The sequence below is a fragment of the Ammodytes marinus genome (assembly GCF_949987685.1).
Source record: "Ammodytes marinus genome assembly, chromosome: 3".
Taxonomy (NCBI): Eukaryota; Metazoa; Chordata; class Actinopteri; order Uranoscopiformes; family Ammodytidae; genus Ammodytes; species Ammodytes marinus.
Window position 1 is genome coordinate 5,134,201 of NC_137232.1, and position 25,150 is coordinate 5,159,350.

Genomic DNA, 25,150 nt, shown 5'->3' on the forward strand with positions numbered 1-25,150 from the left:
GCAGAAATGAACCCTGCAAGGCTTTCATCAATGCTCCTTTTGTGGGACACAGAGAGAGAGACACTCAGAGGATGAAAAGAGTCGGGGAACAGTCTGGGGAGAATGAATGCTCTCATTCACACATTCGATCAAGCCGTCTGGCAATGGAGGCCACTGAAAGACAAACCACTTATGGTGGATATGATGAGAAACTGTGATTTTAGTGGGTTGCTGTTAAGTTTACATCCACCCTGTCTTGCTTTTATGACAACCAGTGGTTACCAAGTTGGCGAGTTACCTCCTACTGATTATACAGCCGTGGAAAAAATTAAGAGACCACTCCAAATGATCAGTGTCTCTTACTATTTATAGGCATATGTTTGAGTAGAATCAACATTTTGGTTTTATTTTATAAACTACTGACAACATTTCTTCCAAATTCACAATAAAAATATTGTCATTAAGAGCATTCCCATGAAGTAATGTAGAGATGAAGATTGAAGAAAAATCCAGACTGGTCTCTTAATTTTTTCCGCGGCTGTATATGACCTTATCAGACTGTTTATAATTTGCAACAATTGCATAATAGTTTTTTACTAGTTTTTTAAGTGAAGTACCTCAAAATGAGTTATATTAGGAAGCATTTGAGTTAATGTGCCGAGTTACTTTTAAAGCAATGATGGGGTCAAATAATTGTAGCCTTCTGCATCTAAAAACACCTGAGATGTATCCATACGTTTATCAAGGGACGTCATGCAGCCTATTACTTTAAGGCTGCTTTGTCATTTATTTACGAAACGTGTACATTTTTAATGACGATATATTATATGAACTATGAAATTGTCGTGTTTTCAAGTTTGTATATTATGTATTTGGTTTGTTGTTATTTGGTGTTTGAGTCTGAAATAGAGGATTTTTACATCAGGTAGCATGAACATTTTCAATACATTTCAATCAAATACACCTCCCCCTCCCCCTGTGTTATATGATAACCCTTATGCCTATTTAAAGCAGACTCACCTGGTCTATGGCACAGGTAGGAGTAAAAGCCTTCAGACTTGAGCATGATGAGCAGGGAGCCCCAGCCCAGCAGCACGGCAGAGAAGAGCAGGTTCTCAATGACTGCCGTCACCGCCATCCACCAGCGCCGGGCGAAGGCCGTGGCCAGGGAGGGAGCCATGTCGCCTGGGTCGGAGGGGAGACTAGCCTGGGCCTACTGGACTGGAGGCTAGGGGAGGCTGCAGGAGCCTGGAACACAAGATGAGGGGGAGAGGGGGAGGTTATAAGAAATGCATGTTATATATGTGGAGTTGCGTATTAAGATTCCACTCTGGAACCTTGTTACAAAGGTTTACGTCTTCAGGCCCCGCAAAACGCTAGCCATGTAAATGAAGGTCCTGAAACGTAGAAATACTGTGTTTATGTTGGAAACGTTGCAGTGTAAAGGTCCCTTTATTTCAGCGCAGACAAAGCAGTGTACGTGCAGGTAGATCATGAGGAGATATTCAATGATTCTGACAAAAAGTGAATTTGACAACAAGAGTTCTCCAGAATCGATGACTATTCCACATTTAAGCTTTATATGAGCGTATAGCCTTCTGTACGTACACCAATGCACTATAGGCAATACTATGCTTGTTTGTCTACTTGTTGTAGCCTATGTAGACAAGTAACAGTAACAGTAGGCTTTGTTTTAACCTATCTTTGTTCAGCTTGGTTGTCCTTTTACAATAAATACTATTTCAGGCGACATAGGCCTGGATCTATAGGCCTATATACATAGGCTACATTTCTTTGTTCCTGATGATGGTGGTCACGGTCTAGAAGAAGACTCCCACCACAAACAGAAAACAGTTGAAGCCTTTGAGGTAAAGAAATCCCTCCTATAAATATGAAAACCGCCCCCTGACATATCTGATTGGTTTGAGGGACTTCACAGCTGCTATCCTATTGGTTGCTAGTGACATAGCTCGTGCAGCAACTACACGTGAGGTTGATGTTGCATTCAGACCCTGTGGGGGACGACTACAGAGGGGTCTTTTTTGACGTATATTTTGTTAGTTGTTGTTTTTTACATTAAAATTGGGATGATGCCATAATTAAATTCCAAGCTTTCTTAAGGTCGAAATCAACAGATCACATAAATATAACAATAAGGTTTAGCCTAGTCTACCTTAATTTGGTGGTATAAACATTATACGGCCTACCTGCACAGGACACGACCACCCACTCGACTTGTTTCTGCTTGAATGAAAACAGAAACAGAAATGTTTCACTGTTGAAGCGGGTGTGTGTGTCGAGCGCAACGAAGCCTATTTAAATCAAAACAAGTCTGTGTTTAGAAAAACTCCACCGCACCTGAACGCACCGCGAGCTCCAGCCGGTTCGAACCAGCGCGGCGCGAGACTGTGAGCGTTCGCGCTGCCTCTCTGCTTTGATAGGTTACATATGATGGAGGATACTTATACAATGAAGAACTGCACTGTGAAATAAGGCTAATAACCGTCAATGTGACGAACAAAATACACACTAGGCCTAGGCTACACGTAGGCCTACAACTTGTAAATGACACAGAGAAAGCATCAAGTCATTCCTTCTAATAAGCAGAATAATTAGCCTAGACTCTATAGTAGGCAAACAGCTCAAAATGATAACAAGTGATGTGCTGTTTCATTGGGAAGACATAACCTAATGTGAATACCGTGAAGCACCGACTGATACTAGGCTACACACATAGCCTGACGTGAATTCATAATATAAACGAATAGCCTAACATTTGAAGGCTATCTTTATTTTTATTATAGCCTATTTATTTGTTCTTATTCTAGCCTATAAGGCCTATTGTATTTAAACGGGATGTAGCATATAGCCTACTGATAATAACAACTGCTAAAAAACAAAGCACTGAACGCTATAGGCCAAATGACAAGATGTTTTTGTCGGAACAGTAACTTGATGTGACCGTGCAGTCTATGGATGTGACTCGTTCTCTCCAGAGCTGAGCAAGGCTGGTGAAACACACCGATGATGACGCGCTCAGTCCATATAGGCCTACTATACTATTTATGGTACAGACATCACTTAGATAGTTTTTATAATCAGTTATTCAACCAATCATAGCACTGAGAACAATAAGACAAAGTAGGAAGGCTATATTGCGGTGAATGAAGAGCAGCGCTGGAACTGGTCTGAACTGGACTGAAATCATCCGCACAGAACACCCCCCACTCATCACTAAAAAAAACAATCTGCATCTCCTCCCTGCACACAGGCGAGACAGCCGTAGTAACACAGCGCTGCTCCGGTTGTTAGTTTCAAAATAATAGTCCAACTGCTTCTTATTGTGTGTTTATTTTGATAGAATATTATCATTATCATTATAATAACAAAATATATAGCCTATTAGTTGAAATAACAGCCACTCAACAACTGTGCAAATCACACCACAATAGGCTATGCTATAGGCTAACCAAGTCCTAGGCTAGGCAGGCTAAATTACAAAACTAGCCTATTTTTAATAAAAAAACAAATTGGATGTTATTAATACAGTAGGCCTAGGTAGAATATTTTATCTTAATATGGCTTAATGACCACTGAAATAGAACAAATATTCCTGAAACTGAAAATTGGTCGGTACCTAGGATAGTTTATACGCTTTTATCTTGAAGGCAATCCCTGCACTTTTCCGGAACTGCACGCTTTGTCCTTCAGTAACTTAACGCACATCTAGTCCTACATAACAGACGCGCTCAGCTGTTCGGTTATCAACAACAGTTCGGGGACTTGCCATCATGTTGCGGAAACAAAGACAGTAAACTACAAGCCAACTGGCGACGAAAAGCTTGCCCGTACAGAGAGCTTCAGCTGTTACTTTGCTGTTTTGCAGCTGTATGTCTGTCTCTATGAGCCCGAGCGGATTTTTAGGTTACAAATACTCACAACTTTAAAACACTGTGCTGAATTAACGCTCTATCTACCGAGGTCAGAGAGCACGAGCCAGATACAGTAGGCTGCATGAAAGTGATCGCAATTGGGGATGACAATGAAAAAAAAAATGCAACAATTCATCTTGATGTGACTTTATCAAGTGTAAGTGTGTGTATGTGTGTGTATTTGGTACAATGATCGAAGCATAGGATAGTAGGCATACAAAATGATCCAATCGATCAAAACACTGATAGACTGCAAGTTTGTTGAAGGCGGTTGCAGCTTCAGTTTTTCCTATCCACAGCCATTGAACAAAGGGCACCGCGGAGATGAGAAACGGCTCAAAGTCAATGAGAACATTTTGTCGCAAAAAAAAAAAAAAAAAAAATCCTATGTGTATGATTGTGTCATTGTGAGATCGATGGCTTTTTCCGTATAGCCTGTGTAAAGCCAGCCGACACTGCCCCGTGAGCCAGCCTCTCTTCCTCCAGTGTGGAGCATCCTTAGTGCGGGCAGCTCTTACCTGAGAATTCCCCGGATTCCCTTGAACGAGTCAACCGCTGCAAGTCAAGATCTCCAGATGTCGGTTCAAGAAGCAGCAGCGGTGTGAATTAGGCGTGCGAGATGATTTTTGGTCGGTCCTGGTTCATTTGAATCACTTCTAATGTGCTTTCTCCTCTCATCCCTCATTGCAGACTCTTTATAGCAGCAGATACACAAACACCGCCTCTTCCCCATTGGCTGGTGGCTGAGCTAGAGACCAGCGTCAGCCAATGGCAGGGCGTCAATATTACATGTGTTGTTTCCTAATACCGAAAATATTGTTGGGAAAACAAATTCCGCTTTTGCAGAAGGCAAATAGGGAATGTAAAAATCAAACAGACGTTTGATGTTTGTCATGTTATCCAACGTTATACACATATAATTAAATAATACAGTGGTTATTAATAGGCTACAAGAAAACGATTAGCCTATTACAGCTTGTGCATAACAGAATGAACTTGGGAAAAGTTTTGTTTGTGCTTAAATGGCCCCATCCTGCCTTTGAGGCATTTCTCAACAACACACGGTAGCCTATATAGAGAGTTATGACTAATAAGTACTCCAATCTGACTGGGAGCTTTGTTCTGACTTGACAATTAACTGGCCTAATCCTTGTTTTACTAAGTGTAGTCAAAAGCCTGCAGGGTTAATGAAAGCAGTGTATGTACGTAGGCTATTTATCCCGGCATTAACATGTGAGGTAACTCCCTGTTTGTTCCCTACTTCATACTAACGAGGGATTCCTAGAAACACAGGCGTGGACGCGGTTCACATAGTTCAGTGGAAAGAGCGAATGAAAACAATAACCACTGAGGGGTTAAGCACAGCGAGGGCGACATCTAGTGGCAGCGTCTGACAACGACACCAGCTGACTCTGTTATTGATAGACAGTGGTGGAAGAAGTAGGATACTTTTATACAAAGTAACACGTGTGTAGCCTACTAAAACCAGTTTGCACGAAGAGATAATACATTTTTTTGGACCATTGTTTTTAACTTGATAAGGTCCAACATCATGACCAATCACTGAGTAACATTGTCATTTGTATGAAACCGTGTTTGTATGTTCCCTTGATGATTTTAAAGGTGGAATCAGCGATGGGATAATGCTTGATGTCAAAGTCAAGCAGGCCTAGATGAATAGCTACTACCAGTGACACTTTTTGCCATTGTTGTACAGTACTTAAAGGTAGCCTACAGGGTGTAAAATGTATTGGCATTTTTCAGAACAGACTTGGTAGAAAGGGAAGATAATATTCATAAGTATGTTTTTAATAAGTGTATACTCACTTCAAAATAGATGTAGTTGTTTCTTGTATTCCCTTAGCATGAGCCTTTCAAAGCTACATAGGAGTGGGACCGCCGCCATATTTCTACAGTAGCACAGAATAGACACCCATATGCATATTTTTTTTAAATAGTGGGCGTCCTGGGGAAATGCACCTGTTGAAAGATGAAAACGAAGTTCTATAGAATAAATAACTAAATAAGTCTTCACTTCATTGATATTAAGGAAAGACTTGAGGCAGTGGTGGATGATGCCATCTTTAGTTACTAGCTGCTTGTCTTGAAAGCCACTGTAGCTTCTTCCATTATTCAAAGGGGAGTGGTTACCAGGGGAGTGTTGTAATCTAAAAAAAAATCATCACTTTTTTGTGTCAATATTCTGATATTATACACTGCACCTTTAAGATAATTCACTGAGTTACATTCCACCCTTGTTGGTAGATTTAAACACAGGACAGTAGCTAACTTAGCCAGAGCTTTTTTTTTAAACGAGGGGACTGTTGTTAACATTTCTCTTTACAATACTCATATCTGGGACCTAAGGCAGATACCATTAGCATGATGTAATATATTGTCTTATTGCGTATTATTTTTTTTTTATTTTATTTCCTTCCAATGTAACACAGCTGCACAGTGAACACTAGCTAGCCTATTAGCTTCCTGCTCTTTCTTTGTACTATCTATATTTGATTTGATATAATGTGGGTGTCTGCTGCGCACGCACACACACACACACACACATACACACACACAGCTGATCAGGAACAAATACAAATACAGACCACAGACAGCCGTTGAATCATATTGTATTTTTCAAATTTTATTTTTCAAATCTCTTTAGTATCTTTATCATTTAGTGAGTTGGCAGAAATGATACATTGGTGTGGTGCATACGAAAGGAGTGCATCTTGTAAGTCAAGAGATCAACTTAAGGTTTGGTTTGAATAAAGCTTATTTCTACACACACAGGAGGGAGGAGACCTTCAGGTGCTGCTGGGAAATGTCAAAACTAATCTGTCGTATTGCTATCCAACAAGGCACATGAACACGTTTGCGTTAACAAACAATACTAGAAGCTTTTTCCTCAACTTGGCTTGAATCTCTTATTTAAAACACAAGCTGTACACATAGATCTCCCTCCTAAACAAAAAAAACAAACATTCAGAACAGATATAATATCATATAAATCATACAGACACAGAATCACTATATAAATCAACAGGGTCTTTGGCTAGTATATATATTTTTTTGTGCAGTCGCACTGTCCCGCCTCGCCACCCAGAGTCATGGAGAGAAAGAGTTACGTCATTGAGCAAGGTGGACAACGGGCAGATCAGGGTGGAAAGCTAAAGCATATAGAGGGGAAGTGGAAGTAGAGGAGCTGGGGCCTGGGAGCAGGTCATGTGCTTCTGAACAAAGGGCAGACTGCTGTACAAGCTGCTGGCATCGGGATCTACACTTTCACTCCACTCATTCTCCGGTCATGGTTTCCCATACACATCAATAGACAACTCATTATTAAAACAAAAAAAAAATGAGTCAAGGAGAAAGGCACCTGGAGGGGGTTAAAGGCATGCGTTCTATCATCTTTCTTTCAACCTTTCTCTAACCCTTTTCTCACTCGCTTCTCACATACTGGGTTTCCTTTTTATCAGCATTTCCATTATACGCTGTTTATTCAATGTAGTGGATCCCTTACACTGTATAACATTTGGTTTTAAATGATTTTTTTTTTTAAATGTGTTCAGTAGTACATCCAACTAGCTGTGCATAGGCCGTTACCATATGGTTGAAAAGTTGTTCCTCCTCTTCCCCCTCCAACCTGTCAACAACAGCCATCCTACATACACTGTCAGCCTGGTTTCTGTCATGCTCCAATGACAAGCCTTCCACCGCAGTTAGAACAAATAAAGGTGTGCCAGAAGGACCAATCAAGCCTTTTTTTAAAGTCAAGCAGAAAAAGTAAAACAGGAAAAACAGAGGCAAAAAAAGGCAACATCTAAACCCTGATTCTCATCATCAACAGTCATATTTTCTTTTCATTGCTGTCTCTCATTTGCGACTCTTCCCTCATCATTTCTTTTCTTGTTCATGTTCCCCAATATAAAGCACAATAAACACGCACGGACGGTGCAAGAAAAGTGCACCAAATTATTTGTTATTCCTTGGCCTCATATATAAAAATCTGACGTTTTATTCAAACAGCATTAACAGTATTAATCCCCCAAAATATTATATATATATAAACATAAATATATCAATTAGTTTCGCTGGATTTTTTTTACGTGTTCTTTTAATGTTTTTTTTTTCTTTCTTTTTTTTAAAATTGGAAGCTCATGCCACCTATGTAGTGACAGCTGGTTTTTGATTGGCTGTTAAGCGGAGCAGGGTTGTGTGATTGGAGGAGGATGGGAGAGGGTCAGGAGAACTGCAGGTGTGTGTGTGTGTGTGTGTGTGTGTGGCCATCATCTGGAGTTCAGTCTGGGAGCCGTCTAAGGAGAAAAACATCAGAAAGAGCTAGTTAAAGACCTACTTCACCGGTGTGAATATGAAGGTGTATTGAACTCTGAGATCCTATGTAGTATAAATGTGCAAAGACTATAGAAATGGGTTCATCCTAGCCTGAGAAAAGGCAGAAAGAGTGTTTTATGGTCTCACTGTCTAACCCTATATTTTACTAGTGTGACATCACACATGGTAAAATGTAGGGTTAGGATTAACAGGACAGCTGGGCTAAGGGAAGACTGAGGAAAGACTGAGGGAAGAAAAACCTAATTCATTATATTATAATAGTGATTTTATAATGATAGAATGCTGGTTCCGTATGGGTGAAGTATTCCTTTAAGGATTTGAACTACCCTTTGTCTAGGAAGATGATGCTTTATTAATTAAATTTATTATTATATTTATTTATTATAAATTGCCCTTGTGACACCTACACGTAGCACTTACATGTGGTACTTTGTAGTTTGGTTTATTTGAAGCAAATGTACTTGCTGTTCTGAGTTACTACCTTCATGGTTGAATCGCCCTATTGGAAATCACTTTGGATAAATGCGTCAGCGTAGTGTAATGTAATGGACTGACTTCTAAAGTGGTTTGGCTATGAAGTCTAAGAGGATTTTAGAGTCCCTGAAAAACAACAGAAATGAACAGAGTATATGTTTCTTGAAATATGTTAGTTGATAGATGGATGAAGATATTAAAGCTGCATTTATTTATTCTATTGCCACTGGGGGGCAGTGCACCACGCTGTAACCACAACATTACATTGGTTCAAGTTTTAACACAATATCTTCTTTATTTATTTATTTTTTTGAGCTTCTCTCACATAGTTTAAGGGGGTGGGACTCATTTCATTTCTATGCATTAATCAAGATGCTACAGGGGTTTTGATTTATGTTGCTAGGCAGCTGTTGATACAAATCTGAGCACATCACACCCACTCAGTCCTGCCATCGGTGTATGAGTGTGTGTATGAATGGGTGAATTTGTTAAGATATGTAAAGCTTTGGGGCTGAGAAAATCTGCTAAAAAGCGCTATATAAGTCAAGTCCATTTTACCATTTACAATTAGCTGAGCTAGAGCTGCTGTCCTGCCAGTGAGGACAGAGGTATTTACTTCCATACCTTTATGATCATAAACACTGGCTGATCTGTGTGAATGAGACGTAGCAGACTCACCACAGACAGGTGTCCGTTCTTGGCCTTGGCCACCAGTAGTTCTGACCCGGCGGTGAAGTCGATGATCCCCTCTTTCCCCTGGGCCAAGGTAAACGTTATACTGCAGAGAGGAACACAGGGACAGTTATATTGAGCCAGGGCCTGCTCTTCACTACTGTCTACATCTACAAGCTTCTTCTGTGTGTAGGAGGAGTGCTACAATGCTGTTAGCATTATGTAAGGACCGAGGACAAATTCATTTAAAATGTTTAGCTTTACTCTCCGGCTCAAGAGAAGAAGACAGAAAGCGTTCCTGTAACCGTAGAAATATAGAACGCAACATAACACGGTAAATAAACAAGTCCACAACAAGCACACAGGAGCGTTTAGTGAAAGTTTATATTTTGACCTGCCTTGTTTGAGCTAAGCTAACCTGGATGAGCGACCTTTGTCCATTTCTATAAAAAAAAATGCACCCGCAGTTAAAAGGAAGGATTTATATTGAGCCGGAGAGTGAGGCAAAAAGCAAAAAAAAATAATTAAAATGTTGAACTTCTCCTTTAGGAGCACAGTGACATCCTTGTGGTCACGTTGGCCCATCCCTGGGTCCAAGCTGCTTCTCACCTGCCCTGGTTGATGTTGATGCTGTTCACTTTGTCGGCGCAGATGGCGATCTTGGTCAAGGTCTCGATGATGTGGTCGCTCTGCAGAACCACGTCTCCCTGGGAAGAACGAACACACACACACACACACACACACACACACACACACACACACACACACACACACACACACACACACACACACACACACACACACACACACACACACACACACACACACACACACACACACACACACACACACACACACACACACACACACACACACACACACACACACACACACACAGCAAAACGCAGTTACAAACATACCTACTGTCTGTCTGTCTGTCTGTCTGTCTCTGTCTATCTATCTATCTGTCTGTCTATCCATCCATCCATCCATCTATCTATTGTATCGATCTATCTATCTATCTATCTATCTATCTATCCATCTATCCATCTATCCATCTACCCATCTACCCATCTATCTATCTATCTATCTATCTATCTATCTATCTATCTATCTATCTATCTATCTATCTATCTATCTATCTATCTATCTATCTATCTATCTATCTATCTATCTATCTATCTATCTATCTATCTATCTATCTATCTATCTATCTATCTATCTATCTATAAATAATAGATGCACTACTTGAGAGATGTGATGAAGTGGTCACATTTCCTTGGTCTCACCTTTTGTTTGTTGTCTTCACTGGGCACGTGCAGAACAAACAGGCCGTCACTGAGAGAGCTGACTGACACACCTGGGGGGGGGGGAGGGAGGGGGTAGGACGGTTTGAATGAGAATTAAATCAACACTCTACACATCTAAAAGAAGCCGCTGGTCACAAAGCATGACTAATAATAATAATAATAATGGATTGGATTTATATAGCGCTTTTCAAGGCACCCAAAGCGCTTTACATGGTTCCAGGTTCCACTCGTTCACACACAGACTGACTGCTGTACGGCAGACCCCAAAAAAGTGAACTATTCCATTCTATTCCGGCTATTTGGGGGTGTGCTGCATGTCTTTTAATTTGACATGGAAGTGCCTTGTTTCTCCCAATCAATTATGATACACGATCGCCTGTTGTGGAATTAATATCAGACTTATTTATAATACTGTTAATAAAAACATGAAAATAACTCCTGATTCTATAATCAATCTCCATAGTGTAGGTGAATGGTTAGACTACGTTGAGATTAAATAAATTCCAATGCCAAGTCAATAGGACAAACTTTAATTGTGCGTCTCAGCCCCTTTGTCTGGCGTGTGAAAAAAAAAGAAAAAGCAAATGGCGCAAATGAGAATATGGATCAATGAGCAGAGAAGAAATTCAATGAGCAGAGATGAATAGTCAACTATAGGCAAGGTTGGACCAATCAGATTGGACTATGTACATTCTCACCCTGCGTTCCGAATCGCGTACTTTCTACTATTTAGTATGGTAGAAAAAAGATTTAGTATGTCCCGATTCTTGTGGCCAGATTTAGGATGGTAAGAAAGACCCGGATGTCTACTACATCCGGCCAAGATTTTTAGTGTTGAAAACAGCATCCTATTTGGGCGATTCTGACCCATAATCCAGTGTGCACGTGAAGTGACGTCACATCGACGGAGCCTCCATATGAAAGCAAACGGGGATGGGACGGATATAAAAGCAAGAGGCAAGATCAAAGCGCAATGTGATGATGAAATAAACAAGTAAAAGTGTGTCCCAATAGTATGCCTACTGCATCCTAACCAGATTATTTTTATCGTCGGATTTAGAATGTAAAATAGAAAAAAGAAAGAGTATGTGATTTGGAATGGAGGGACAGTCTGGGCCAGGCCTAGACCTGTTGATCTCTGACCTTTCAGGGCTCCATACTCAATGCGTTGTTTGAGTTTGCCCTCCTCTACGATGACCACGCTGTCAGAGGTGAGCAGCAGCTGGCGGGGCCGGGCCTTGTAGCCTTTCCTGTCGTACTTGGTGACTGGCACTGCATACTGGGAACACAATGGACCACGGTTTATGAATATATACTGTACCTTTAAGAGATGTTTTAAAATGGCCCTTTTTGTTTAGTGACTTTGGTGGACTTACCTTCATCTTCTCACTGCCCAGAGCCTGGACCGCCTTGGGGTTAATGTCCTCTCCATCTGAACAAGAGGACAATTTATATCAAGCCTGTAGGGTGTTCTACACTAAGCAGCTCACACTAAGCCATCCTACAGTGTTCATACCGTACACTCCCTTGGCCTTAGCTGGAAGGGAAGAGGTTTGCTTCTGCCCGTTACAGATGCTCATGTACGAGCATGAGCATGTGCATTGCAGTCCCACTGCATAGACAGTGGGCCTGCTTTCAGTTTACCTGCACCTATTACCCTATGCTGACATTTAAAAGAATGTGTTTCCTTTGCGTTTTCATAGGTCTGATGCCAAGATGGAATGTTTGCTGAAGAATTGGCCGGATGAAAATAATTAAAAAACAATCATATAACCATAAACTCTATATAAGTGTACAATGCACACATGTGCATGCTTCAACACGGTAAGGGAAGGGTGGTCCTAGTGTGAGTGTGTCATCAGTTGTTGTAGCAGATGAAATGTCTTACTGAGCCTGGTGCTGACAAACAGCTTGGGCACGCTCTGTGGGTAGTTGTCCTTCTTCTCCTTGAAGATCTCACTGGCGATCATCTTCTGCTCCATCTAGTCAAAGACATGAGTAGACAGTGAAGCAGAGGAGAGCAGCAAACAGACAGCTGACTGTCAGAAACACAGACCCTGCGTTCCGAATCACATACTCTTTATTTTTTTTCTATTCTACATACTACATCCAACGATAAAAATAATCTGGTTAGGATGCAGTAGGCATACTATTGGGACACACTTTTACTTGTTTATTTCATCATCACATTGCGCTTTGATTTTGCCTCTTGCTTTTATATCCGTCGCATCCCTGTTTGTTTTCATATGGAGGCTCCGTCGATGTGAAGTCACTTCAGGTTCGCACTGGATTATGGGTCAGAATCGCCCAAATAGGATGCAGTTTTTTTTCTACCATACTAAATAGTAGAAAGTATGCGATTCGGAATGCAGGGAGTGTGTCTTGACTGGACATTGACACTGACCTGATGTTTCCACTCTGGACTGATCTTCTTGCAGTAGCTCCACACCATGTTCTGCATACACAACTTACGCAGATACTCCGAGGCCTAAAGTCACAGACACTCTTTGGTTATTTATTTATTCATGTTGCTTATATTGTTCTTTGTGTTCAAATCTGTTCAGGTTATTGGTTATTAAATGTGACATTAAGTTAAATGTTATTATAAATTTAATTTAAATAAAATACTCCTCAAATTTGTGTGTGTGTCTGCCTGTGTTGTGTGTGTGTGTGTGTGTGTGTGTGTGTGCATGCCTGTTTTGCATGTATGTGTGTGTGTGTGTGTGGTATGTGTTGTATGTGTGTGTATGCAGTGTGCCCACCTCAGTGAGAGCAGCAGGCGGTGTGGGCCAGCTCTTGTCCAGCAGGTTGTTGGGCAGGTTCCTGTGCAGGTTCATGAGGAAGGAGTATCTCACGTAGTCCAGGAAGTACTCGTTCTCTGGACAGCGCTCCTGGTGGCGGTAGATGAAGCCTTTGATGAACCTGAGGACCAAGGCAAAGACAGGATTTATATTAAAGAAAAGCTTTTTACAGTACAAACCTTTACATATGAGGGGGAAAAAAAACGAAATAATCCTTCATTATGTTCAATGAATCTTGATATTGATATGAGGTCAACTCTTCTGAGACCTACTGACTCATTGCTCATTTTAAAATGCCATGTTAACAGACATTCTGCCCAGTGAGTGTATTGTGCTGACCTCTGCTGGTTTGTTTGTGTGTGTGTGTGTGTGTGTGTGTGTGTGTGTGTGTGTGTGTACGTGTTGGTGCGTGCACGTGTGTGTGTGTGTGGGTGTGTGTGTGTGTGTGTCTGTGTGTGTGTTTGTGTGTACCTGCGGATGGTGTCAGCAGCCTCTCTCCTGCGCCGGGCCCTCCTCCTGGCCAGGATGCCTCTCCACCAGGCCTGGATGGCGATAGCTGCACGGTGCATTACATACACAGTCACTCACTAATACATTTCACTTACAGAGAGAGAGAGAGCTGTTAAGGCCAGACGCAGCAGGCAAACACATTGCTTTTTCCAAGCACTGGTCTATTTTAATTTTGTTGTCTATATGACTTTTAAAAAATATGCTGCGAATGCAATCTTAAGAACAGTACATAGTATTTGTTTGATTTGGAAAATTTAAAAAAGGCTGTATCTAAAATCTGTTGTTAAACCTTAAATGTTGTAACAATGAAATAAAGATTTTAACTCTGGCTTTATCAGAAGAAATACAAACTGAGGAATGTTCCCCACCTGAGGTTCTTAGTTTCCTGTATTTGGACTTCTGGCTGTAGCCTCTCCATCCAGCCTGCAGCTTGGTGGCTGTGGGGGGGGGGGGGGGGGGGGGGGATCACAGAGACATGTAAACATGACAAACTCAAACCAATGGTCAGCACACATCTTCAGTCATGTGGGAGGAGGCTCTCACCTAGGCTGTGTTTCCTGGTCTCTAGTGCGTCCTCGGTGGCAAACAAGGTCTTTGGGAAACGGATGAAGATTTTGGATCTAAAAGGGTTGAGTTTCAACAGAAGGACACATATTAAAGCACTGTGTTACATCTGCTTGTATGAAAAGTGCTTTATAAATAAAGTTTGATTGATTGATAAAACCATCACTTTAATAAGTGTGAAAAATATTTAAAAAAATATATAAACAAAACCTCTTCTACATCTCACGCAGCGATCCGCTATGTTTCAATTCTGACCATATTCCAATATCTGTGTTTTATCATAATTATCAAATAAAGATTTTTTTTTTGTGGGGGGTGATATTATGTGTAGCTAAGTTATAAAGGGTTAAGAAACACAGCAATTCTGATTTAAAAGAGCAAAAAATATTAAAAAAATCCAAATTGTTTATACATTTAAATTAACCTGTGCTATACCATGTAGCTTTGGTCTTAAAGTTGAAATCCTAGATCCAATAAATAGTCCTATCTGACCCGATACCGATATTGGATCGGTTAGGTTCCATCCCTAGTACATGTTTTCATAGATTTCTCTGACCTGCCCAGTTTGTACTCCTCGGGCTTGTATCCCAGATGTTTGACCAGTGTGGCCACGCCCTCTGACTGTTTACCATCCCAGTTAGGCCAAGTGTCCGGACACAGGGACTTATACCTGCACAGACACACAGACAGACAGACAGACAGACAGACAGACACGCAGACACGCAGACACACACACACACACACACACACACACACACACACACACACACACAGTCAGGACTACAATACTGCTTCAAGAATTAAAGCTGAAGGTGAGAAAAAGCACATCTGTTAAAGCAAAAACGTGTGCATTAACCAGTTATATTCCTCGGCCTTTGTTGAAGAAACACGCCACTGGAGACAATACAGTGTTTTACAAGACAAAGAAGGTATATTTGTTTCTTGATAATGTGCATCAGTGTTTGCCTCAGCACTTTGCTGAAGGTTCTCATCCTATTGCGCATGGGAAGAGGGGGCACTATGAATATAAACCTGTCCTGGGTCTGGAGCCCACATACACTTCATTTCTTCTTGAGATGAACATCACTGGTCAGATATAAAGCAGTCATCACCTCTGGAGGAAGACCTCGTAGCGCCGTCTGTAAGCAAAGCCTGCTCTCCTCACCCGCAGGTTCTCCATCAGACCCAGGTACTTGACCTGGTGACGGATCAACACATCATCGAAACGCCCTGGGGAGAGAGGGGAGAGGGAGAGAGGGAGAGAGGGAGAGAGGGGGGAGAGAGGGAGGGAGAGGAGAGGGGGGGAGAGAGGGAGAGGGAGATGGGGGGAGAGAGGGGGGAGAGGGAGAGAGGGAGAGAGGGGGGAGAGGGAGAGAGGGGAGAGAGGGATGGAGAAAGAGGGGGACATAGACAGAGGGACGGAGAGAGAGGGGGACAGAGAGAGAGAGAGAGGGACATAGGGAGAGAGAGAGAGGGGGACATAGGGAGAGGGACGGAGAGAGAGAGGGACATAGGGAGAGAGAGAGAGGGGGAGATAGACAGAGGGACGGAGAGAGAGGGGGACAGAGAGAGAGAGAGAGGGACATAGGGAGAGAGAGAGAGGGACCGAGGGAGGGACAGAGGGAGAGCAGGTTAGAATCAGTCTGAGCAAATGAACCAGATAAAACCAGTGGCTGCTAAACAACAGCAGTAGGAGTGACCGAGGACAGACACACAGTGTGAAGTATAACAAAAGGCCGACTGTGGAGGAGAAACAAAGGCCAGCCCGATATACACTCACCACACACACAGAGGTACACTGATCACACAGCTTACTGTTTAGGTTGGAATCAGCTAAAGCTCAGGATTAACGTGATGTTTTGGGGAATAAACTGTTATCTTGTTGAAGCTTCTCAGCTGCTTCACCTTAGTTCACAACAACTGATTAACAGCAGTGGGATCAAAGCATTGACTGAACTAGAAGTGTATGGAGGTGTGTGAAAGACAATTTGGATCAAATAAAGACCTTATTATCTGTGTTATCTCAAACTATCTCAATCCATCTTCTGACTTTTGAAACCTAAATAACCGTCTGAAGATTTCACAAAAAGGGAATTCAAACCACGTAGATGGATTCCTTCAAAGTAGATGTAAATGCAATGATTTTATATTGTCCTAATTCAATTCAAATGATTCCATTTCACAATGAGGCGTTTTTACAGCTATTCTTATTTATTTTTTTAAAACAGAATTAGACTTAACACATTGTATATAATCACATATATTGTATAATTTAGCAAATATTGATGGAGAAGTTGAACCATGGGGTCGATGTTCTGTCCTATAACTGCCTCCTCTCTCCTGATTTCAGCTCCGGCTACTTTAACTGAGCAATGAATAATACGTTAGCTGAGGAGGAGTTCTGTTTCAGCCACTGCACATTTGAAAGGATGCTCTAAAAGCATTAAGGCATTCCAATCAAATCAAATCAAATCAGTTTTATTAGTATAGCCCAATATCATAAATAGACATTTGCCTCAGTGGGCTTTACATTACCTGCCCTTAGGCTCTATGCTGAACAAGAAGGTGAGCTTCCTACCTGCTTGCTTGGAGTCATTGGGCTTGATGCAGCGCACGTACGACGGCTCCTTGGACATGAGGATCTCCATGAGTTTAGCCAGGCTGGTTTTGAACTGGGTGGCTGCCTGAGAAGGGCAGACACAACAACACAGAGAAATAAGGGACGAGACGGGTTAGTATAGGGATGAAAGGATGGAGGCAAGAGAAGCTGAAGAGGAGGAGAGAGAGATAGAGAGAGTGTGTGAGCAGAGTAAAGGACAGAGGTGATGACTGAAGAAGAGCTACGCAGCAGAGGGGCTGGCTGTCCATTGACTGAACACTGGGGCCCAGTGTGGAGGGGACTGGGACTCTTAACCCCGCCAGCCTGTGACAGTACCCTGTTCAAGCATGGAGCATGTGTGTGTGTGTGTGTGTGTGTGTGTGTGTGTGTGTGTGTGTGTGTGTGTGTGTGTGTGTGTGTGAAGGGCATACAAGTGTCAGGGCATTCTTCGGCCAGTGGGTTAGGCCGAAGAGAATCCCCATCTGAGCAGCCCACTCAACGGACAACAGGGGGAAACACAACCACTTGTTTTGTTTAGCGCTGGGAAAGTATGTCGGGACTCGGGATGCATGAGAGTGTGGAAGACAAAAAAAAAAAATATATATATATGAAAAACACACACGCAAACACACAGACAGTAAGGATGTCTCACCGTGTCTGGCCGCTTCTTGTCACTCAGCTCCTCCGTGTCAAAGCACTGGGTCAGGATCTTGTTCTCTGACATTCCCATCACCTACAACACACACAAAAACACACACACACACACACACACACACGCACACACAGACAAACACACATTTTGTCAAGAAAAGCCAATTCAACTCTCTGGCCTCAATGTAACACAACAGACTGTACAGTACAAGTCTCACCTCTTTCAGGTTCCTGAAGAGCAGGTCGTTGTTCTTGTCCAGAAATCCTGAGTGACAGGAGATGGACTTTATTATTTTGACAGACACGTGCTGACTATTCATTTCTAACTAACCATTAATAACTAAGCCTTAACAGTTACTTAATGCCTAATAAGCATTATGTACCATTAATAACTAAGCCTTAACAGTTTCTTAACAAGCATTAACTAACCATTAACAGCATTAAAGGTGCAGTAAGCGGAATGGTCAGTTTAGCTAACTTCCTGTCGTCCTGCTAATTATCTGTCGCTCTGCACGTGCACCGGCAGTGAGACGGGCGCCGGTTTGTAGCGTTCTGTCTTCTGATTGGTTATCAGTAGTGGGATCCCCGAAAAGTTTATTTGCCGATTAAATGCAGAGCGGGTGACTTAGAGATCGGCTTTATGAAACGCGCACACTTTATATAAGTGATCACTGTATGAATAAAGAGCGATTTAACACTTATATTAACATAAATAAATCGCTTACTTCACCTTTAACAAACAGTTCATCCATGGACCCTTATCGTAAAGTGTTGCCAGCACTTTGTAACTGCGCCACATTTCAAGGCAATTAAAAATCTAAATATTCTTTCTGTGCAAGCGCTTACTTTGTTTTATCCGTACACCACCATTTGACATCAATCCTACGCACAGTCCTATAAATGAAGGCCCCGGGTCTTTATTAGCAAGCAGCTTTTACTTGTTTTAAATGTCCCTCCGCTTTGAGACAAGGTATCTGCATCTTTTTATGGAAATTAGTTTTGAATGCTTGACCTCCACGCCAAATATCCCAACACACACACACACACCGTTGACATTGTAGTTAACCTCTCCAGCGTAGTGCAGCAGTCTGAATTCATCACGGCCCATTACCTTCCTGGTCTTTGTATCACCCAGCTTGTGACTGCAGGGAAAGAACACACACACACACACACACACACACACACACACACACACACACACACACACACACACACACACACACACACACACACACACACACACACACACACACACACACACACACACACACACACACACACACACACACACACACACACACACACACACACACACACACACACACACACACACACACACACACACACACACACACACACACGGTTCACACACCAGTTCACAGTCAGATATACAGGGAGCAGGCATACATAACAGTAGTAGTAGTAGTAGTTAGAGCAGAAGTGAGACTGACGTGACAAAGTGTGCGTGTCCCCCCACAGTGTCCTCCAGCTTCTCCAGGAAGGTGAGGTCACTGGCGTCTCCAGGCCGAAGACACTCCTCGTCCTGTCAGAGGAGGACACAACACAACACAGCAATCAGTCAGTGCGGTTACATGGGACAACTAGATTGGATTAAGACATATACCGAACTTGACACTCGAACGGACCGCGTCACTTGTCTGTGTATACTTGGCCTTTCAAATATTCGATAAATGGCCGGAGCATGGCTGACTCCACTACGCTAGGTGGCGCTGTAGCCCTTTAAACAAGTGGTTATAGAGCCACGTCGGTTTCCTTTCCGACAACAACTCAACTATTTATTACGTCGTCTCCTTCAATTTCCTTGTGAAATCCTTTTTGGGAAAATATGCTTGTGCACTCTCTGGATGTATAGCACTCTTTTGGTATTTGAATAGTCTGTTTGGTAAATATGAAAACATTGATGTAGTGAGGGAGCTTCTTTCTGAAGAAAAAAACCTATTGTTGTATGGCTTTAAGCTGAGTAACGTGTGTAGCAGAGACAGAGCCTTTACCAGGATGGAGATGATGCCTTTGAACTTCTCCTCCACCAGGTCACAGATGATCTTGTTGTTAAAGTAGTGCACTGGTTCCCACTGCAGAGACATACAATCAAGTTAGAACAGATGAGGAGATAACACACTATATTAATCAAATACATTGGCCTTTTCCTGGACTAATCAACATAGTACATCATGTTTTTTTAAGAGCCACAACTGTTTTGTTCACTGTCCAAACATCTGGGACATAAATCTCGCCCAGTCTAAAGATCCTGATATAATTCCATCTGTTCTGAGCGATGTAATGACCGGGAAGTCATGTGCAGAATGCCAGGAATCCTGGTACACACACACACACTGCTCAACCCACTTGTATGTGGACACACACACACACACACATGAGCCACACACAGAGAGCCCCACTGGTTGAGCGCTTGCTGCAGTGTTGTGTTAGCTTGGGTCATGTTAGCACATTCTAACAGCCACAGAGTTTCCACAGAGAGGCACAGGGAGTGCAGCGGCCCACGTACCCTGGTGCCACATGAGAATGGGCTCTTTGAGAGGTGAGTCCAAGTCTCTCTCCCACAACCTGATCCCAGACCAGTGCATTTTAAATCAGACGGAACACAATAAAAAGAGGCCCTTTGTTTCCAAAGCAAGCAAAACAAAACTATATAAAAGCAATGAATACAAATGGGGCAAGGACAAAAAGGGGAGCAAGTGAGGAGAGAATGAAAGCAAGAGATCTTGATTTAGATAACGTCTTTCAATGCAGATGTCCGTTGACTTTTTATTTTCATTAAGAAGCATCATTAAATATTCTATCTGTGAAAAGAGCGTTTTAACAAGGCTGTGGTTACAGGCAAAATGTGGAATGGTGAGGCATCCTCTAACAATATGGGCCCTTACAGTAAAACACTGCACTGAAACAGTAGAGTGATAAATGAAATGACCAATTTCACATTGAAAACATGATGTCAGAACGGTACGATCCAGGAGTACAAACACCAAAGCCTGCGTTCCAAATCGCATACTCTTTCTTTTTCTCTATTCTACGTACATACTACAGGTGACCATACACATAATCTAGTTAGCATGCAGTAGACATAGAATTGGGACATACTTTCACTTATTCATTTCATCATCACATTGCGCATTGATCTTGCCTTTTGCTTATACGTATATCCCATGGAGCTATTATATATCCGTCGCATCAATACTTGTTTTCATACAGATTCACGCTCAATGTGACGTCACTTCCGATGCGCACTGGATTATGGGTCAGAACCGCCCCAAATAGCGTTCTGATTTCAACACAAAAACTAGGATGTAGTAGGCATCTGGGTATTTTATAAGCATGCTAAATCTGACCACAAGTTGGGCCATCCTAAATCTGTTTCTACCATAGTAAATAGCAGAAAGTATGGGGATTGGAACGCAGGGCAAGAGGAGCAGACATAGATAGTATATAAAAAAGAGAGGCAGACGTTACAATGTTGATGAGATGAGATAAGATATCACTTGAGTCGTCCCAAAGCTTATCAATAATAACACAAAGGTTATTTACAAAAATAGACACAACAAAGAGGAAGGACAAGACAAAAACAAAAAAAAATGGATGGTGAATGAGGAAAACAACAGACTGTCTTTCCACAGAAAAAGTAGAGAGAGAGAGAGACAGAAAGACAGACAGAGAGAGACAGAGAAAGAGAAAGAGAGAGACAGAGAAAGAGAAAGAGAGAGACAGAGAAAGAGAGAGAGAGAGACAGAAAGAGAGAGAGAGAGACAGAGAAAGAGAAAGAGAGAGACAGAGAGAGAGACAGAGAGAGAGGGCTGTCTCACCGTGATGCCTTCTGCCTCGTACTCCTCCTGCTCTGACTTGAGGGTCAGTTCGATGAACAGTTGCTGTAGCTTCTCGTTGCAGTAGTTGATACAGAACTGCTCAAAACTGCAACACACACGGTCACACACACTGGCTGATGCTTTTCTTACTTCCTCATATTATCTAGGAAGTGGCTGATTTTGATTGGCCAATATTACAAGGGGGATCATCCAGATGTTTATTTAACCATAAAAGTTTCACATCAAAAAAACTAAATTTCACATTTAAAAAATAAAATACAAGACATAACATAACACTGTAGACAGTCACAATGAAGCATCAATTCCATGGTGATGAGGGATTCCAGTTGAATGTGATCCTGTAGCTTACACCATGATGAGGGGGTAACCGCAGAAATATTGCTTTAATTCTTAGCCAAGTCCACTTACAGGGACTATCTTGGGCTTTTCAGCTGCATGTTAGTGTTTGCCCTTTACTCAGGTTGTACGCTAACTAACAGAAAAAACCCCAGCAGAAATGAAGGGCATGAGATGTAGCCGCAAACTGAAAGGGTTGTTGTCCTTTTAAAAGAAGGGACTAAGGTTTAAAAGTCAGCTTTTAACAAATGACATCAACGCTCTACCTGTTTTGCTGGAAGATCTCAAAGCCATAGATGTCCAGCAGGCCGATGACAGAGTAGTTCTTGTAGGCATCGTCCTGACAAGAGAAACACGACACAATTAAACTAAGTAACAACTGTTTAGGCAAGGCACGTTTATTTCTATAGCACAATTCAGACACAAGGCCATTCAAAGTGCTTTACAGGGGCAAGATGAAAAGCCAATGTATAGAAATAAAACATTTAAAAGCAAATTACATAGAAATAGAACATTTAAATAAAAATAAAAATTGTTTAGTTTGACTTAAAAATCCTGATATAACGATGCAATATGGACTGCACCTAAATACAGTTTTTTTGGGGGGAATTTCTATTCAATAAAGAATATATTTTGAGAATAATTTTAAAAGGTAGGAAAAATATGCGTCTTAGCTGTCTGTTATACCTAAACAAACAGAGATGAAACCCTAAGCAACAGTACGTTTTTTTTATTGATATTAAAGGTTTATATATCCACCTTGTGGACTTGCATATTATGTCCACAAGGTGGAGCTGCGTTGCAACAGATTGAAGGGGAGACATTCGCATGCACTGCTCTACAGTGATGGATTTAGTTTGAGAAATGGTGTGTGTGTGTGTGTGTGTGTGTGTGTGTGTGTGTGTGTGTCAACCTATGGTCTAAACCAGGTGTATCTTATCGCATTTCAGTAATTAGACTGCACCCACTTATTGTCAATATCCCAGTTCAAACAGTATCTGCTCTTTACGTTTGGCAGAAAGTATCCGTCCTCTCTATGACTGTGATGATTCAGTCCATAATACACACATGGCTCCAGCAGCACTGCATTGATATAAGCTTTGATGGTTTAAACTGGAACAATAAGTGCATGCTGGGTGAAAAGACAACAAATCTATACTTCTATCTGAGTAAATTCAATGTTTGCATGAGGATTAAAGGAATGAGATGTTTGAATGAGAAATAAAGGGTCAAGGAGGAAGTTGAAGAGAGGGATGGCACAGGAGAGGAGGATACATGATGTGTGCATTGCTGTGTGTGTGTCTGTGAAAGTGAGTGAGTGAGTGAGTGAGTGAGTGAGTGAGTGAGTGAGTGAGTGAGTACCTTATATGCCAGTGAAGCGTTGATCTTGTTAACCAGCCAGGTGAAGGTGCGTCCATACACAGCCTTGGACAGGGCGTCGCGGGCTGATGATGCTTGCTCGAGGTTCAGCGGGCTCATCAACTGATTACGAACACACACACACGCACACACACACACACACACACACACACACACACACACACACACACACACACACACACACACACACACACACACACACACACACACACACACACACACACACACACACACACACACACACACACACACACACACACACACACACACACACACACACACACACACACACACACACACAAAAGTTAGACAAGTTACAATATAAAGTTAGACAAGTTACAATATAATTATACTGGGGCAGACCAGACATTACACAGACAGGAAAGCTGTTGTATACAAATTCTTATCACACACTCGCGCTACAATGAGTGTATGTGTGTGTGTGCAAATCCTACCTCCTCTCCTTTGGCAATTATCTTCTTGTGTGTGAGTGCCTCTGTCAGCACTGCCCCATTCACTCCTAACAACTGGAGAAGCACAACAACATTAGAAGGCATGATCATCCCAGCCCCTCCCCAAAGACAATGAACTGATCTGCAGTCATGTAAACAGCAGCGGTGACATCATGGGAACCCTATCTGTTCATTACATCTGATCAAGCATGATGGGAACATTGAGGAAGGGAGGGAAGGAGTGGGGCATGTTAATGAAGGAAAAAACGCAAAAAGTATGATACATTTCTAAAGCCATGAGCAGAACAATGGATAGGTCTTCAACAGCATTTGTGGGAGATGTATGGATATGTACAGTAAGTTTAAAGAAAGTGTTTATGTGGAATGTGGATGTAGCTTGCTCATGGCCCTATGCAGTTTTAAACTTTAGTTCAAGTTGTTGGGAAGGGAATCAGTCCTTAATGAAGCAAAACATTCTTTACTTTTAGGTTCAAGAGTAAAAGCTGGGTGTCGGGAACATAGACATTTAAAAAAAAAACTTGTTAATTTTTATTTTTAATTTTTGTATTTTTTTGTTGCATGTTGTGATGGTGCAGGCGTTTGTTTGTTGGTGTGTGTTGTGAGAAAAAAAATGAAAAAACTACAATAAATATTGAAAATTGAAATAAAAGCTGGTTATTGGAAAGTTGCTAGGAGATGCTATCCAGGCAAGAAACAATGCGTAGAGGAGAGATATGGAATGAGGAAATGGATAACCAGTTGGGAAAAGTTAGCTATACACAACAGGTGAACAGCTTAAATAAACCTAGCACAAAAAAGTAAGGACATGTTTCTTTGGTTGACTATTTCTTTGTTGTAACAACGCTTCTTGGCAATACATTTTATACTGTTGGAAAGCCCGTTTATTTCCCTTTTAAATAGTGCCACACGACCGCGTTTAGGCACTGCACAAGGTAGTGTGAATGCACCCTAAAGAGTGTTGCAGTGTCTTACCCTGGACAGGTACTTGATCTGCGTGTCAGAAGTGATGCAGGCATTGCCCTCTTCACTGCCATACTGCATGTTTCCTAGGTGGAGCACACTGGCTATTATGTTCAGCAACTCCTACATGGTGGAGAAAAAACAAATAAAACATAAATAAAGGCCAAGTTTATTTCTATAGCACAATTCAGACACAAGGCCATTCAAAGTGCTTTACAGGGGCAAGATTAAATACATAATACACATTAGAAAATAAATAAATAAACAAATAAATAGATATAACACATTTAAAA

General features: G+C 41.7%; 2 protein-coding genes across 7 annotated transcripts in view; both read right to left on the bottom strand.

Annotated features, from left to right (window-relative positions):
- LOC307269463 (large neutral amino acids transporter small subunit 4-like) overlaps nt 1-5,801 on the bottom strand; it is a 32,633-nt gene extending 26,832 nt beyond the window's left edge. The window contains exons 1-2 of one of the 2 annotated variants that reach the window (XM_080052432.1): nt 5,739-5,801; nt 1,000-1,227 (exon numbers count right to left, since the gene is read on the bottom strand). In XM_080052432.1, coding sequence (XP_079908558.1) covers nt 1,000-1,159 — 160 coding nt within the window. In that variant the 5' untranslated portion in view covers nt 1,160-1,227; nt 5,739-5,801. Of the gene's footprint in view, nt 1-999; nt 1,228-4,429; nt 4,559-5,738 lie in introns of those variants that run through there. The other variant, XM_080052431.1, reaches the window with a different exon arrangement.
- Nucleotides 5,802-6,552: 751 nt separating this feature from the next.
- The window catches only part of LOC307271399 (unconventional myosin-Ic-like), a 77,536-nt gene continuing 58,938 nt past the window's right edge, over nt 6,553-25,150 (bottom strand). For all 5 annotated transcript variants that reach the window (XM_080053836.1, XM_080053840.1, XM_080053839.1 and 2 more), the window contains exons 8-32: nt 24,870-24,980; nt 23,880-23,951; nt 23,407-23,526; nt 22,311-22,384; nt 21,688-21,793; nt 19,861-19,941; nt 19,300-19,391; nt 18,896-18,990; nt 18,067-18,113; nt 17,850-17,930; nt 17,177-17,282; nt 15,711-15,828; nt 15,155-15,268; nt 14,578-14,654; nt 14,403-14,471; nt 13,996-14,080; nt 13,486-13,645; nt 13,128-13,211; nt 12,612-12,705; nt 12,100-12,155; nt 11,867-12,002; nt 10,703-10,773; nt 10,023-10,120; nt 9,420-9,519; nt 6,553-8,227 (exon numbers count right to left, since the gene is read on the bottom strand). In XM_080053836.1, the coding sequence (XP_079909962.1) occupies nt 8,201-8,227; nt 9,420-9,519; nt 10,023-10,120; nt 10,703-10,773; nt 11,867-12,002; nt 12,100-12,155; nt 12,612-12,705; nt 13,128-13,211; nt 13,486-13,645; nt 13,996-14,080; nt 14,403-14,471; nt 14,578-14,654; nt 15,155-15,268; nt 15,711-15,828; nt 17,177-17,282; nt 17,850-17,930; nt 18,067-18,113; nt 18,896-18,990; nt 19,300-19,391; nt 19,861-19,941; nt 21,688-21,793; nt 22,311-22,384; nt 23,407-23,526; nt 23,880-23,951; nt 24,870-24,980 (2,274 nt within the window). In that variant the 3' untranslated portion in view covers nt 6,553-8,200. The remainder of the gene's footprint in view (nt 8,228-9,419; nt 9,520-10,022; nt 10,121-10,702; nt 10,774-11,866; nt 12,003-12,099; nt 12,156-12,611; nt 12,706-13,127; nt 13,212-13,485; nt 13,646-13,995; nt 14,081-14,402; nt 14,472-14,577; nt 14,655-15,154; nt 15,269-15,710; nt 15,829-17,176; nt 17,283-17,849; nt 17,931-18,066; nt 18,114-18,895; nt 18,991-19,299; nt 19,392-19,860; nt 19,942-21,687; nt 21,794-22,310; nt 22,385-23,406; nt 23,527-23,879; nt 23,952-24,869; nt 24,981-25,150) is intronic.